The sequence below is a fragment of the Centropristis striata genome, chromosome 1 (genome assembly GCF_030273125.1).
Source record: "Centropristis striata isolate RG_2023a ecotype Rhode Island chromosome 1, C.striata_1.0, whole genome shotgun sequence".
Lineage (NCBI taxonomy): Eukaryota > Metazoa > Chordata > Actinopteri > Perciformes > Serranidae > Centropristis > Centropristis striata.
The window spans coordinates 32,067,774-32,080,630 of NC_081517.1; the positions used below are offsets into that span (position 1 = coordinate 32,067,774).

Here is a 12,857-nt window from a genome sequence, read left to right on the forward strand (position 1 = left end):
TGGACTGTATATAATAACTCTGCCTAAAGCGGTTTGCCCGGTAGGGGTCTGCTGCTGGGCAAAGCTAACAGCGAGCAAATGACAGAATCACAGCAGCAATGAAAAGGTTATTTAAAATAAAAGCCAATCTAACATAAAAACGAGCACTTTTAACTGAAAGGTGCTGTTTTTCATCCAAGGCCATATGCGTAGACCTACATTATAATAAATGTATAAATAATTAAATAAATGAATAAATAAATGAATGAATGAATTAAAAGGCTGTATACATAAAACCAAATTATATAATAAAATATATATAATTTTCTTTCATGGCAACCTACATTTCTAGCAGCAGGTATATTATGATATTCTGACATCAGATTTGGGATGGGAACTTGATATTTTAATATCTGTATATAGTCATATTTAATAGCTTATTCTTATGACATTCTTTTGAAGGTTTTTTTTTTTATAATTTTTCAAAAATAAACGATCATTAATTTTTTTTACTGATAAGTAGCACTATTATATATTTTTAAATCGTATTGTTGAACACATTTTATACACTAGGCTATATTAAATATTTTTTAATGATAAATTATCTTTAAATCGTGTATAATCATTATTTTTTTGATGGCTAATATAAAGTTGTAACACGTGATAAAAGTACGTTGTGAAATGGTTCCTACTTTTTTTTCCAACATCTACAAACATTGTCTGGAATATTTTGTAAAATTCCAACTCATTTTTATGATAACTAAGTTTAATATTTACCATTTATTTATTGTAAAGTGTTACCAGATTTCATCAGGATTTGTGGGTCAGGACCTGTGTAGGCTAGCTATGAGTGTGGAGTCACCATAATATCCATAAGCATGATTCTCAGAGTGTCCCAGTGAAATGTATTACAGGATTACTGTAGGCTACTTCGTTTTCATTAGGGATGAGCCCTGTGTGCCTGGAGATCAGAGGGTGACATGCGCACTGCACGGGACGCTTCACAAGCCGCGCGGACACAATGCTGCAAAATAAAGCGCGCAGCGTGCTTCTTGATATCTGGCCGTGTCTCAATAAGCTGTTATGACTTGTCCCATCAGGAAAGTGTCATTCTTGCTATTCGGTTGTGGTGAATTTACCCTGCGGACTGGTGGACGAGGCGGCTGTGCTGTGCTTGGAGCTCAGTGGGGACCTGTTGATAGCCCACCGGCGCTGCAATGGAGGTGAGATGAGGCTTTTCTGCAAACACTGTCCGTGATGCCCGTCTGTTCGTCACAGTGATAGCTCTAATGTGCCCCGGTCATTTTTAAAGAAATTAACACACTGCCTTGTTGATTACATATCAAATTAGTCGCTAATTGGGCCTGTGTAATTACTGGAAATCATTCATATGTAATGATCTTTTTATTCTGATGCATCGCTTTAATAGCAACAGGTATAATATATAGATTTCATTAGGGCTGCCGTGAAGGGCATATAAGTACTGCGATAACCCTACTGCCTATCAATGCCCCATAATTAGATTTCAGATGAGACGTTGTCATTTCCAGCCCCATCGTTTTGCAAATCAAATCATGTCATTGGTATCATGCTTTGATGCTATACAGGCTTCCCCTCCAGTCAGAATGGTCGGGAGGCCATGTGTCGCTGTTAATTACCATCACTGGCTGATAAAGCCTTTTGGAGAAGATTTAAATCCTGCTAAAGAGCATTAGTTGACAAGCAAGGCGCTTGCAAACAAGCATGGCACAGGCCTCGGCAGAGAGGATGTAGAGGTGAAAAGATACATGCTACAGAACAGATGTAAAATATAAATTAGTATACTAATTATTCCTTTTTGCCCAAGAGCAGGAGACTAATACACGTTTTTCTGCCATAACTCTAAGTATGTATCAGCATTGGGGATAGCTTCAAGGATAAATTTCTCCTTGGCACTTTTTATGTACAATGCACTGTCATCTTCCATAAATACACTGTCACAAACATAAAAGAAGACACTCTGTACAAGGTCATGTTAAAGTAGAAAACCCTTTCCTTTTTTTTTTTCTTTCTTCGTGTTTCAGGTGCCGAACACAGAACAATGACATTTAACTGAGACAGAAAGTCACCAAAAAGTCACAATTCATCCAAACAATCTGTCAGACTACGATGGAAATCATGGGTAAGTGTTTTCAGTGACCTGCAGATGTAGAGCACTGTTAAAGCCCAACACGTTCCAGTAACCTCAGTAGCACTCCCGCCACCGCCATCATCCCAGGCTTACAATTAAGGTGTCAGGCATGGTTGCTGCAGCCAGACAGAAGGGAATAGTCTCATGTGCAGGTGGCACAGGACTCACAGTCTGATCGGTAGTCAAAACTTTGTGGTGAAGAGTTTACAGGATCTTAACCTTCTGCCACATACAATTACTGCAATTGTGGCTTGTGCTCATTAGCTCCTGCTCCACTAAATAAACAAGGGCGATATGACCTGATGTAACTTTTCAGCCTTGGCTTTTTAGTGTTGCAGCACTTCCTCCCTTAGTCCTGTCTTAGTGATTCTTGATTAAGTTTTTGTATAGTACTTTTGCAGACATTTTGCTTTTTTTTCACCACAGTTGAAGCCAAAAAGTGTAGTTTGAAACTAAATTATGTTGTCAGGAGATTGAGAAGAGAGGATTGTGACATTTCAAAAATCAACTAAAATTGAAAGAACTTACTCTAGCAGACATGGTTCGGGGATATTTGTCAGACAAGCACAGTTCCTGTTCACCTAAACCTCCAGAACACTTATCACACTGTTGATCAGTGCTGACAGAAGAAGTCAGTCTGGATTCTCGAAGACATGTTGTATTTCAACAAAGTCAGTTTGAAAGACTTGGGGAAATGTTCTTTTTTTTCCCCCCTGGTCCCTATTAAGTATTGGCATTTCATAGCTTATTATCAAAGGTCAAGGTCCAACAGCAGCTGTGTGAATCTAACACAAAGCCAAATGGGAGAAATCCTGTTTCTGAGTGACATAAATGATATACAATTTCTGTGCAGATACTCAGCGTGCCTTGGAAGCTGTGGAGAGACTGCAAGCCAAACTGAAGGAGAGAGGAGAGGCCCCCACACAGGAGAAACTCTCCCTGCTAAAGACTGTCCTGCAGAGCCCCCTGTTCCATCATATACTCAGCTTACAGCAAGCTAAGCGGAAGCCCCCGGCAAAGGTACAGAGTGAGCATGAGTGCGTGGGTGTTTGGTGTATATTGAATGGTGGGGAAGGAGCCGGAATCATTCCCAAAATACTGAATGCAGGAACCAAACTGGATGAGTAATCAGCTTACCTAAGCTTACCACTAAATCCCCGAGAAAGAGAGAGAGGGAGAGAGCAAGAGAGAGAGAGGGACAGGAAGGAAGAAGTGGCTAAACATCATGTTGAGGAGTTTGCAGAAGTCATCGGTAAGATTGTCACAAGTTTTAAACTTGTGTGTGTTTGCAGAGAGGGGGATTATGTCACTAAACATTATTTACTCACACACATTGACTTCCTCGCAGCCCACACACATGTACAGTATGTGTGTTGTATGACATCAGCAAGGTATTTAACTTTGTTAAAGCTAGTGGTGGAAAATACATTTTCTCAAGTTCTGTACTGTAAAGTTTTAAAGTCTTCTTCTTCTTCTTTCGGCATTTTCCCATTAGGGGTTGCCACAGCGGATCATCTTCTTCAAAGACCATCTGTCAAAAATGTATGATACGCATATTTGAATTGGTAAAAGTTTTACGCCTGATGCCCTTCCTGACGCAACCCTCTCTATTTATCCAGGCTTGGGACCTGCACTGATGCTACACTGGCATGTCTCATCAGAGGCTAGATAATTGTTGATAAGTACTTGCCTATGTTTTATGTTTATTGCCAGCAACTTTATCAGGACTCAACACTAACTCTCAAGTGGTGACAAGGTTGACAGCTAGGCTTCAGCCTCTGATGGCTGTAAATATAGTTGCCAATTATATCCACCTTATGTTTGAGTAATTAAGAAACTTTTTGTTATATGACTGCTTATTAATTAAAATGTGACCTTAAAGAATGCAAGCTTTATGACAGTAAGTGTTTCTAAGTATATTACAATGTGCTACCCAAAACTAATTAACTTGATGTGTCACTTTTCGAGGTAAATGCTTTGCAGTATAGTTTTTCCATCCAGCTCAAAAAGGCCACGACATCACAAACTCCCTTTTTGTTTTTCATTTAAAGTCATCCGGCTAATTTTTTAAGATGAGTCCTGTTGCACATTTTTTTGTGATGTTGATGAGTGAGTCAAACTTTCAAACACCCTAGAGTCAAACACCTTTATTTGCTTTTCCATTATCTTTTTGCAAGTAAACAAACCAACACACTTGTAGCGTTGTCTCGTTCTGGTTCTGATCATTTTCACATCACTAATGAGACAAATCAATTTATTTTGGGATGCATGTTTTGCTGTTGGTCTCTCTATTTTCTATATGTTAGGATGACAACCATTGGCCAAGACATCGTTGCCAGTTTCTGAAATTTGTTGCCATTTATGACTTGGCAACTATTACTCCAATATTTATTTATTGACTTAAAGTACTACTAACTTTGCAGATTTACCTTAAAACACAAATATTTAAGCAACATTAAATTATGATGTATTATTATAGGGTACAACTGCTACCCGGCAGTATATGATAATAAAATTAACCCGATCTTTACCAGCTGCGACAATACAGTGATGCACACAAGACTGCATCGTTATAATCCAATAAAATGCATTATTCTGAAATAAGCTATCCTGCATAATGAACCTTTTTACTTTTGGTACATTTTAAAACTGATACTTTTATACTTTTACTTGTATTCGTGTCCATTGTGGTGCTGCTACTTCTACCTAAGTAAAAGACCTGAGTGCTTCCTCCACCGCTGTTGTCAGCGGTAATCATCACGGCTCTGTAATTGTCTGTTGTGGTGTACTGTAATAGGCTAACCTTATAAGCACAACGGTCCACACACACACACAAGGATTATTACATTAGCTTTGTGTGGTGTGAGCCTGTAGCCATTTAGCATCTCTGCATTCCAGGAAACATGGCACTGGATCATGTCAATGTTTTCTGGATTTTATCAGGACAGACACAGACACAGTTTGTGTTAGTTCATGTTCCTTACTTTTAAATCCACAGTTTTTATATATAGCATTCAGACGTAAAACTTCTAGTTTTGTTAGCGTTCTGTGTTTTATTACTGCTTTTTCAACAGATGTCAAAGTTGTTAAAATGGAAAAGCATACAGATCCGAAATAAGCATCTACCGAAACTCCCTTTTTAAACTTTGAAACAGAAAACCTAATAGACAAAAGGGAGCAGTTCTGTGGTTATGTGGTAGTGAAAAGAAGCCTTTATCTCAGATCCTCATGTTCCTGCTCTCTTATCTTTCCCCTCTCTGCTCCATTTTAAACCCATCTTTCTACACTTTTTTTTTGTGAACACACATCCACCCACCCTCCCTCTTTTCCCTTCCCCATCTTTCTTCATTGTATCGCAATGCCCTCCTTTCTCAATTTCTTTATCCTTTCTATTTCCCTCCATCACTTTCTCATCCTATTCCTCTCCCTCTCCATATCTCTTTTCTTCAATTAATGTCTCCACCTCTCTATCAATCCCCTAACCCATCTCTTTATCTCCCTCATCCATTTCCTTCCCAATCTTTTTCTCCCTTCCCTTGCATCCCTCAATCCTTCTCTCATTCATCTCCTCTCTCCCAATCCCTCCTAATTCATCTCTTTTACTTGCATCCTCTCCATTTCTACACTTTTTATCCTTTTTCCCATCTTACCATGTGTCCTATCTACCCGTCCCTTATTGCTCTCTCAATCCTACCAGGGGAAGATTTCCAAATCTGTATCCATGAACTGCGGCCCCTGCCAGGGCATGGCACTGGGCTTGAAGACGATGTGCCACAGTGACTCCTACACATGGGCCATGGAGAACCGAAGACCCAGCAATACCAGGTCCATCCACAGGGACGGCAGCACCTCTTCTCTGGGCTCGCAGGATCTGTCCTTCTCAGACATGTACCCGAACAACTGCATCCACACCGAATCACAAGTATGTAAAATACCATCGTAAATGGGAGGTGGTTTAGGAGGAGTAATAGTAATAGGAAGTATTTATTCTTAAAGTCCGTAAACCACCAAAATATTTTTTCTTTCAGTTGTAAAACTGAACACGCATCATCATTCTAAATGTCACATTTTACATTTGAGAATATTACATTACATTATAAATCTCAAGCTCAGTTGGATATTAAACTGTGTGAGTGTTTCAGCTGATCGTAAGAGGCAGCGCAGGTAACTCGATGTCATTTCAGGTTTGCTTTTGTTTTACACATGACTTTTATTTTTTAGTACTGCACACCACCTCGGATCTCCCGCACCATGTCGATGGGGAGAAACCTGTCTGCTATTGCTCATGAGGTACGGTTGCATGTGAGCTGTTATAGTAGAGCTGGTGTAGCGGCTTGGTACTCTCTCTCTTGTGTTGTGTAATTTTACGACGAAATGAAGACGATCATCTCAATTGGCATCCAGCCGTTTATTCTGGCACAGGAATCAATTGTACAGTCAGTCAGTTTTGCTCTCTCACACACACACATACACATCTGAAAAATATGAAATGAAAAGACAGTGCAGGTTAGCTAACTTGTAGCACTAGCCATTTTGTAAACAAAAATAAAAGAAAAACACCGTCAACTTTCTACGAAAAAGGACGGGCTCAACTGTAAGGGAGCTATATATTCAAACAAACACAACTTAAACCACCCATTTGCAGTGAAATTAAAGTAATTAATATGAAAAAAGACGGAGCTCATAGCCCGTGAACGTTCCAGGGACCCACGAAGGTCCGACTGTTGCTGCCCCCCGGGGTGCACGACTCTAAACCACAGGGGTGCTGCGTTCAATTACTATGGTTGTTGAGAGATGCATTTTTATATGGCAAGTGGAATCAAATTTCTTATGAACTCATTAACTCCGTTACACTGGTAAATGTGTGGATGCAGATAAACAAGGGAATCCGATGCGTTTCGCGCTTCAAGCTATTAATGGTGGTTTTACCAGTTTAATTAGAATAGATTTTCTCTCATTCTCCCATTTATGTCTCCCTCCCTCTTCTTCTAACCTCTGCCACGTTAGAGGCGTCATGTGGAAATGATAGAGCTGAGCAATGATGGAAAAGGACTTGGCTTTGGCATCATAGGGGGGCGAAGCACAGGAGTCATGGTCAAGACTATCCTTCCTGGTGGAGCTGCTGGACGGGTAAGTCTACTTGCCAATCAATCACATAGTCAAACCTTAAATTGTCAGTTAAAGACGGAGTTCAACATTTTGAAAAATCACTTTTGACTTTCATGCTTTTAGTTAGATAAAAAGATCAATGCTAATGCCGTATCTGTCCATTAGACATAAAGTTATTGCTAGGACTTGGATAGCTTAGCTAGCTAAAACTGGAACTTGGTTCTTTGGAGCCTAAGGTGACCATATTTGGATGAGAGTGTGGAGTCAAATTATCAGACAGTGCTAGCTAGCTAGCTTGGCAAGCAAAGTTTTTTAGGTGACTTATATGTTGCAATTAACTTTCATGAAATGAAAACACACCTTGGTAGCTACTTGTCAAGCACATAGTAGCCCCGCCCTAAAGCATAACTAGCTTTGTGATCTGATTTATTCTAACCATAATGCACAAATTAAACTGTATGCCTTATTGAAGAAGACTTGAAACCAGTCATTGTGACAAAGAACTCATGTTTGCTGAAGTAAGAAATCAAGTGAGAAGTCTGGTTATTTTCTCACTGACTTCTCGACAGTCGCCCCCTGATTGCCATTAGAAAGAATGCAGGCTCAAGACACTGCATTAGCTTCACTTTTCAGACCTGGAGGTTGCCATTTGAGTGGAAGCAGTGGTTTGGTCAAGGCTGTGGATTCATATTTAACAAACAGAAATGAAAGTTGCCAAATTATTGTCATCTAACTCTCAACAAGAAAGTGAAGAGGTGCATTCCAAAGCCTCCATCTCTGATGATTGAAACTCAAATAAGTGAAGCGTGTTTGGAAGAATATGCAGGATTTATTGCAAACAACCAACAACAGTTCACAGTAAATGTCTTTGATGTAATGGTGCTCTCTAGGATAAACGCCTGCGCAGCGGAGATCAAATCCTGCGCATCGGAGATACAGATCTGGCAGGCATGAACAGCGAGCAGGTGGCACAGGTGAGGTATCATTTGAAAAAATGACAGAAGTAGATGAAGTGCTTTTTTTCACCCTAAGCCTTTGTAATGATAATGCTTTATGTAATTGGTGTTTAAATAACCATCAGTCTGACTTAGTCTGACCCTGTCGCTGTGCGTTTCCACTGTTCATAGTTGTATAGAAAAGCTCAGGGAAGCAGAAATGTGGAGCAGGTAATGAGATGTACATTTGCCAAAACAACCAGGTCTTCATCCTTGTAGTCTTTTCTCATGTAAAACCCCAAAAAATCTGTTGGAAAACCCTTCCGATACAGCATAAATCTAACCTTTGTGTCACTTATTAAAGTTTGTTTTTGAGTGTAGAATGGGCTCATTGTTCCAAATCGCCCACTGTAACTGCAGTTCTCACCAACATCAACATACCAGTGGGTATTTGTCGCGCTAGAAAACGTACTTGGACAAGCAACCCAAAGGAATGCTTTATTTGAAGAGTTGTCAAGCCTTTTTTGGGAGGTTTTACATGAAAAAGACATCAAGGATGAAGATGAACTGGTTGGTTTGGTCTATGGAAACTATTCAGGACTCTTTCCCATAGAGTGTATTAGACAGTCAAAATGGGGCTTATCTGTTCTGTGCTGTACTGTCTTTCCAGGGCACCTGTATTTTTACCTACTCATTATTAATTGTCATGCACTTTTACTTTTCATCCATTCAACTCACCACCTGGCCCAGGTATTACGTAATGCTGGTACCAAGGTGAAACTGCTCATCGCCAGAGATGTTACCAATGACAACCACCTTTCCTCTCCTGTCCTCAGCCAGTTGGATGGCAAGGTGTGTGTGTGTAGTGTAGTGTGTATGAAAAGTCAAGTACAGACTTTCATGTAAAATAATTGGCTTATCAGTGACAGTTAATGTATAATGCAATATTCCCTAACCCTCCAAAAAGGTTCATAGGTGTTTTAATATCTGTGCTTCTTTCCAGCTCAATGACTTGAGTGATGACTATGAGTTCAGTGTGCAGTTCACTAAGAACAGTCGGGGCCTGGGATTCACCATTTCTAGCTACATAGGTGACCTAAACTCAGGTAATAATATCCACTAAAGTTTTTTACTTTGTGAAAAATGAGCTAATTATCATGTTTTAAAAGCTAAGTTGATGGAAATAAACTGTGAAAATAACAATATTGTGAATAATACCTGCTTGGCAATATTGATGATGTGTGGGTTATACAATGACTACACAATCAATGCAAAGGTTTGCTTTAATTTATCTTGCTTTCCTCAGTCTACAGCGCTGGAGTGATAGTGAAGAGCATAGTGAAAGGCAGCACTGTCGATCAAGATGGACGCATCAACATCGGAGACATCATCCTGTCTGTGAGTTCCAGTAAAAAACACAACAGATGGCTTTTTTTTATTGTGTCCTCTGAAGACGAATACCTTGTTGTCTCGATATATCCTCTACTGAATCTTAACGATTTCAGCATCTCAAAATCTGCACTGTTTGCAGCTTTTAGTAGTTCCATACAAACCAATTAGGGTCTTTTTAAGCTGATGAAGGGGAATTCTTCTAGTTTTACTTTTACTCCCATCCATCTCTTCATCATATTTTGTTCTTACCTGTGCTTTCCATCTTGCTCTATTTTTTATTTTGATGACTATTGATTTCTTTTTACTTTCCCTTTCAATTTACCTGCACGTACCTCTATACCGTCCACTCAAACATCTTGCTTCAGTCTCCATCTTACCTTTTTATCCTGGCTCTTTTCTCTTCGCTTTACTGATACATCTCTCGTCTTCTCCCTCAGGTGGACGGGGTGAGCCTGCAGGGCTGCAGTGAGCAGCGTGCCATGGAGGTGCTGAGGAGGACGGGTCCCCTGGTCAGACTGAGGTTGCTGAGGAAGGCTGTCCGTCTGAGTCACATCCTGCCCCCAGTTCCTCCCCTGCAGCCTCTCCGACACTCCCACAGCTTCCACGAGGGCAACCCCTACAGAGTGGGCCTCAACAAGATTCAAGAGACAGGTGCTTTATGCTGAGAGAGGAGAATCATAGGGGGATTGGCTTTCAAGTAGCTGAGCAAATAGAGAGCATGTCATTGACAGTATGCATTTATATAAAACTTATTATGCAAGCAGTCATCTACAGTTGCTACCTGCTCTGTCTGGTTAAATCATGACCTAATTAACTTTCACATATCTGTTAATGTTAGTACCATGTTTGCTGGGAATTTGTACATATTATCTGGAGGGTTTTTTTAATTCAAAAGTGTGCTTCCCAGGAATCTGCACGCTGCGTGAAATCTCCCGGCGAGCAGCATACGCCAACGGACGACCCCGACACGATTCCAGAAACGGTAAGCTCCACTTCCCATGCTGCACTGCAGTCTGGAACTGGATCATGGGACTTAGTCTGATATGCTGATTGGGCTCAGGGAACGACGATGTGGCAGCGATGCATGCTCTTTGATGGGAGTCTATTTATAGTGTTGTTCAGTCATGTGTTTATCCAACTCATTCAGCTCATTCCGGATGATTTGTTGCTCGCCCCGCCTGCATGTATAGCTTTATTTAGACAAGGATTTTTGGGCTTGATTAGAGAGCACAGCCAAATAAGCCCTGATTGCTGTGAGGCTTTAATAGATGAACAGGAAAACATTAGTTTGCCAAGAAATCATAAGATGGTGGGTGTGAATAATATGGATGCATGTGTGCCAGTGGTGTGTGTGTGTGTGTGTGTGTGTGTGTGTGTGTCAAAGTGGTTGTGGCTGACATCCTGGTTTGCCATGAGGAGAATTATGTTGTTTTCTCTCTATAAAACAGCCGAAGTGATGTTTTCACATAGGGTCCTATTCTTTATTGATTGGATCATCTAGAGCTAGGTGAATGGGAGTGTGTGTGTGTGTGTTTGTATGTGAGATGAGGATGATTTTCTTTTATTTTACAGGTGTGAAACTGACGCCAGCTGAGGAGGAAGACCTGAGGAGGAGGTGGCAGTATGCAGTCGGACAACGATATGAAGTTATTGTACGTTTGTCTTTAATTAAAATAAGCATTAAATAAAATATGCATAGAAAAACACAGGCAGAAAATATATTAGCCTTGTACGTATTTAAATGTTTTAGCATTTCATTTACACATAATTGCCCATTAAAGTAAGGGGTAATGCCCAACAAGGTGTCCATTATCAAAAAGTTGGGAAGGTCAGCGGAAGACAGCTGGCTCGACGAAGTCCATTAATTTCTGATTATGGACACCACAAAGGGCATTATCTTGTTTATACCATGGTCAATTGCCTAAGAAGATAGTTAAGACCATTAATTTGTGTTTTTATGTTTTGCAATCACAACATTACATTTACAACAACATTTTATATTAACAATTTAAATTTGATTGTTCAACAACTAGACTACCTTGCTATTAAGCCATGTAATTTTCTCCAAATCAACATCAAGATTTTCAGGAAGAAATTATTGCACTTGTGTACTGTTACTCATGAGGATGACATTCACTGCTAGAAATAATTGCAATAAAGTGTAAACAGAGGCTTTGACTGTATTTTTCTTGTTATGAATGATAATGCAGGTCAATACTTTGTAGCCAGAGTTAATTTAAAAACACTAAACAGCCAGTGGTTTACTGGAACTACTTAGTGAGTGTCCATTGTTAGGAATTACAGTAATGGACATTCTGCAGCCAATCAGAATCAAATATTCACCCAGACCATGGTATAAAGAAGGAAATCCCAACTACTCCACTGTGTCAAGCCTACACTTACACTCCATGCCTTTCTTACCCACCAAACTTTGTTTCTCCTGTCTGTTCCCAACCTCTCAATCTCACATCTCTCTTTCAGGTGTGTCAGCTGGAGCGTTTCACTGAGACGAGTGGTCTCGGCATCAGTCTGGAGGTTCGGGCGGGACATCACTACCTGTGCTCCGTCTTACCTGAGGGGCCCGTTGGCCAAAGCGGCAAGATCTTTGTCGGAGACCAGATACTGGAGGTAACTGACTGATACTGATCCTTTTAGCTAATTGATCTGCAACTCACCCTGAAGTCATTGGATAAAGACATTAAACATGTAAAGTGGAATAAAATAATCTATGTGTGGCACCAGAGGTTGGTGACATAGCACCAACCTCTGGGTCTGAAAAGTGAAGCCACTTTTCTGGTTTCAAAAAAACCAAGATGGCAACAGCCAAAATGAGTCAATGGCTCAAAGCCGTAGTCCACAAATAATTTGGTAATGTCACGGTCACTATGTCCACTTTTATACAGTCTGTGTGTGCGACTGAATACTTTGACATATCTATGGGGTTTACATGAATGACTGATAAAAAGGCTCACAGTTCACAGTATCATAGTTTCTGCTTTTCGTTCCAGCAGTTAGCGATGATAGCCTATTCTTTAGAGTGGTTACAACAGCTATAAACCTGAAATGGGAGGCACACTGCATTTTAAAGACTTGCACATATATCTGAAACACCACCAGTAAACAACACACACTTTCAAGTAAACACTAACTGAGTGTGTGTGTGTGTGTGTGTGTGTGCGTGCGTGCGTGTGTGTGCGCGCGCATGTGCGTGTGTGTGTGTCTGCGCGCGTGTGCATGTGCGTGTGTGCACGTGTGTGTGTGTGTGTGTGTGT

General features: G+C 40.4%; 1 protein-coding gene across 1 annotated transcript in view; it reads left to right on the plus strand.

The window, feature by feature from the left end:
* The first annotated feature begins 997 nt into the window (after nt 1-997).
* Nucleotides 998-12,857, plus strand: part of si:dkey-92j12.5 (multiple PDZ domain protein) — a 45,656-nt gene continuing 33,796 nt past the window's right edge. Inside the window, exons 1-14 of the mRNA XM_059336653.1 lie at nt 998-1,202; nt 2,043-2,140; nt 3,003-3,169; nt 5,847-6,071; nt 6,371-6,439; nt 7,157-7,279; nt 8,149-8,232; nt 8,944-9,045; nt 9,197-9,299; nt 9,500-9,591; nt 10,023-10,236; nt 10,493-10,567; nt 11,158-11,237; nt 12,067-12,213. Of these exons, the coding sequence (XP_059192636.1) occupies nt 2,128-2,140; nt 3,003-3,169; nt 5,847-6,071; nt 6,371-6,439; nt 7,157-7,279; nt 8,149-8,232; nt 8,944-9,045; nt 9,197-9,299; nt 9,500-9,591; nt 10,023-10,236; nt 10,493-10,567; nt 11,158-11,237; nt 12,067-12,213 (1,494 nt within the window). The 5' untranslated portion in view covers nt 998-1,202; nt 2,043-2,127. The remainder of the gene's footprint in view (nt 1,203-2,042; nt 2,141-3,002; nt 3,170-5,846; nt 6,072-6,370; nt 6,440-7,156; nt 7,280-8,148; nt 8,233-8,943; nt 9,046-9,196; nt 9,300-9,499; nt 9,592-10,022; nt 10,237-10,492; nt 10,568-11,157; nt 11,238-12,066; nt 12,214-12,857) is intronic.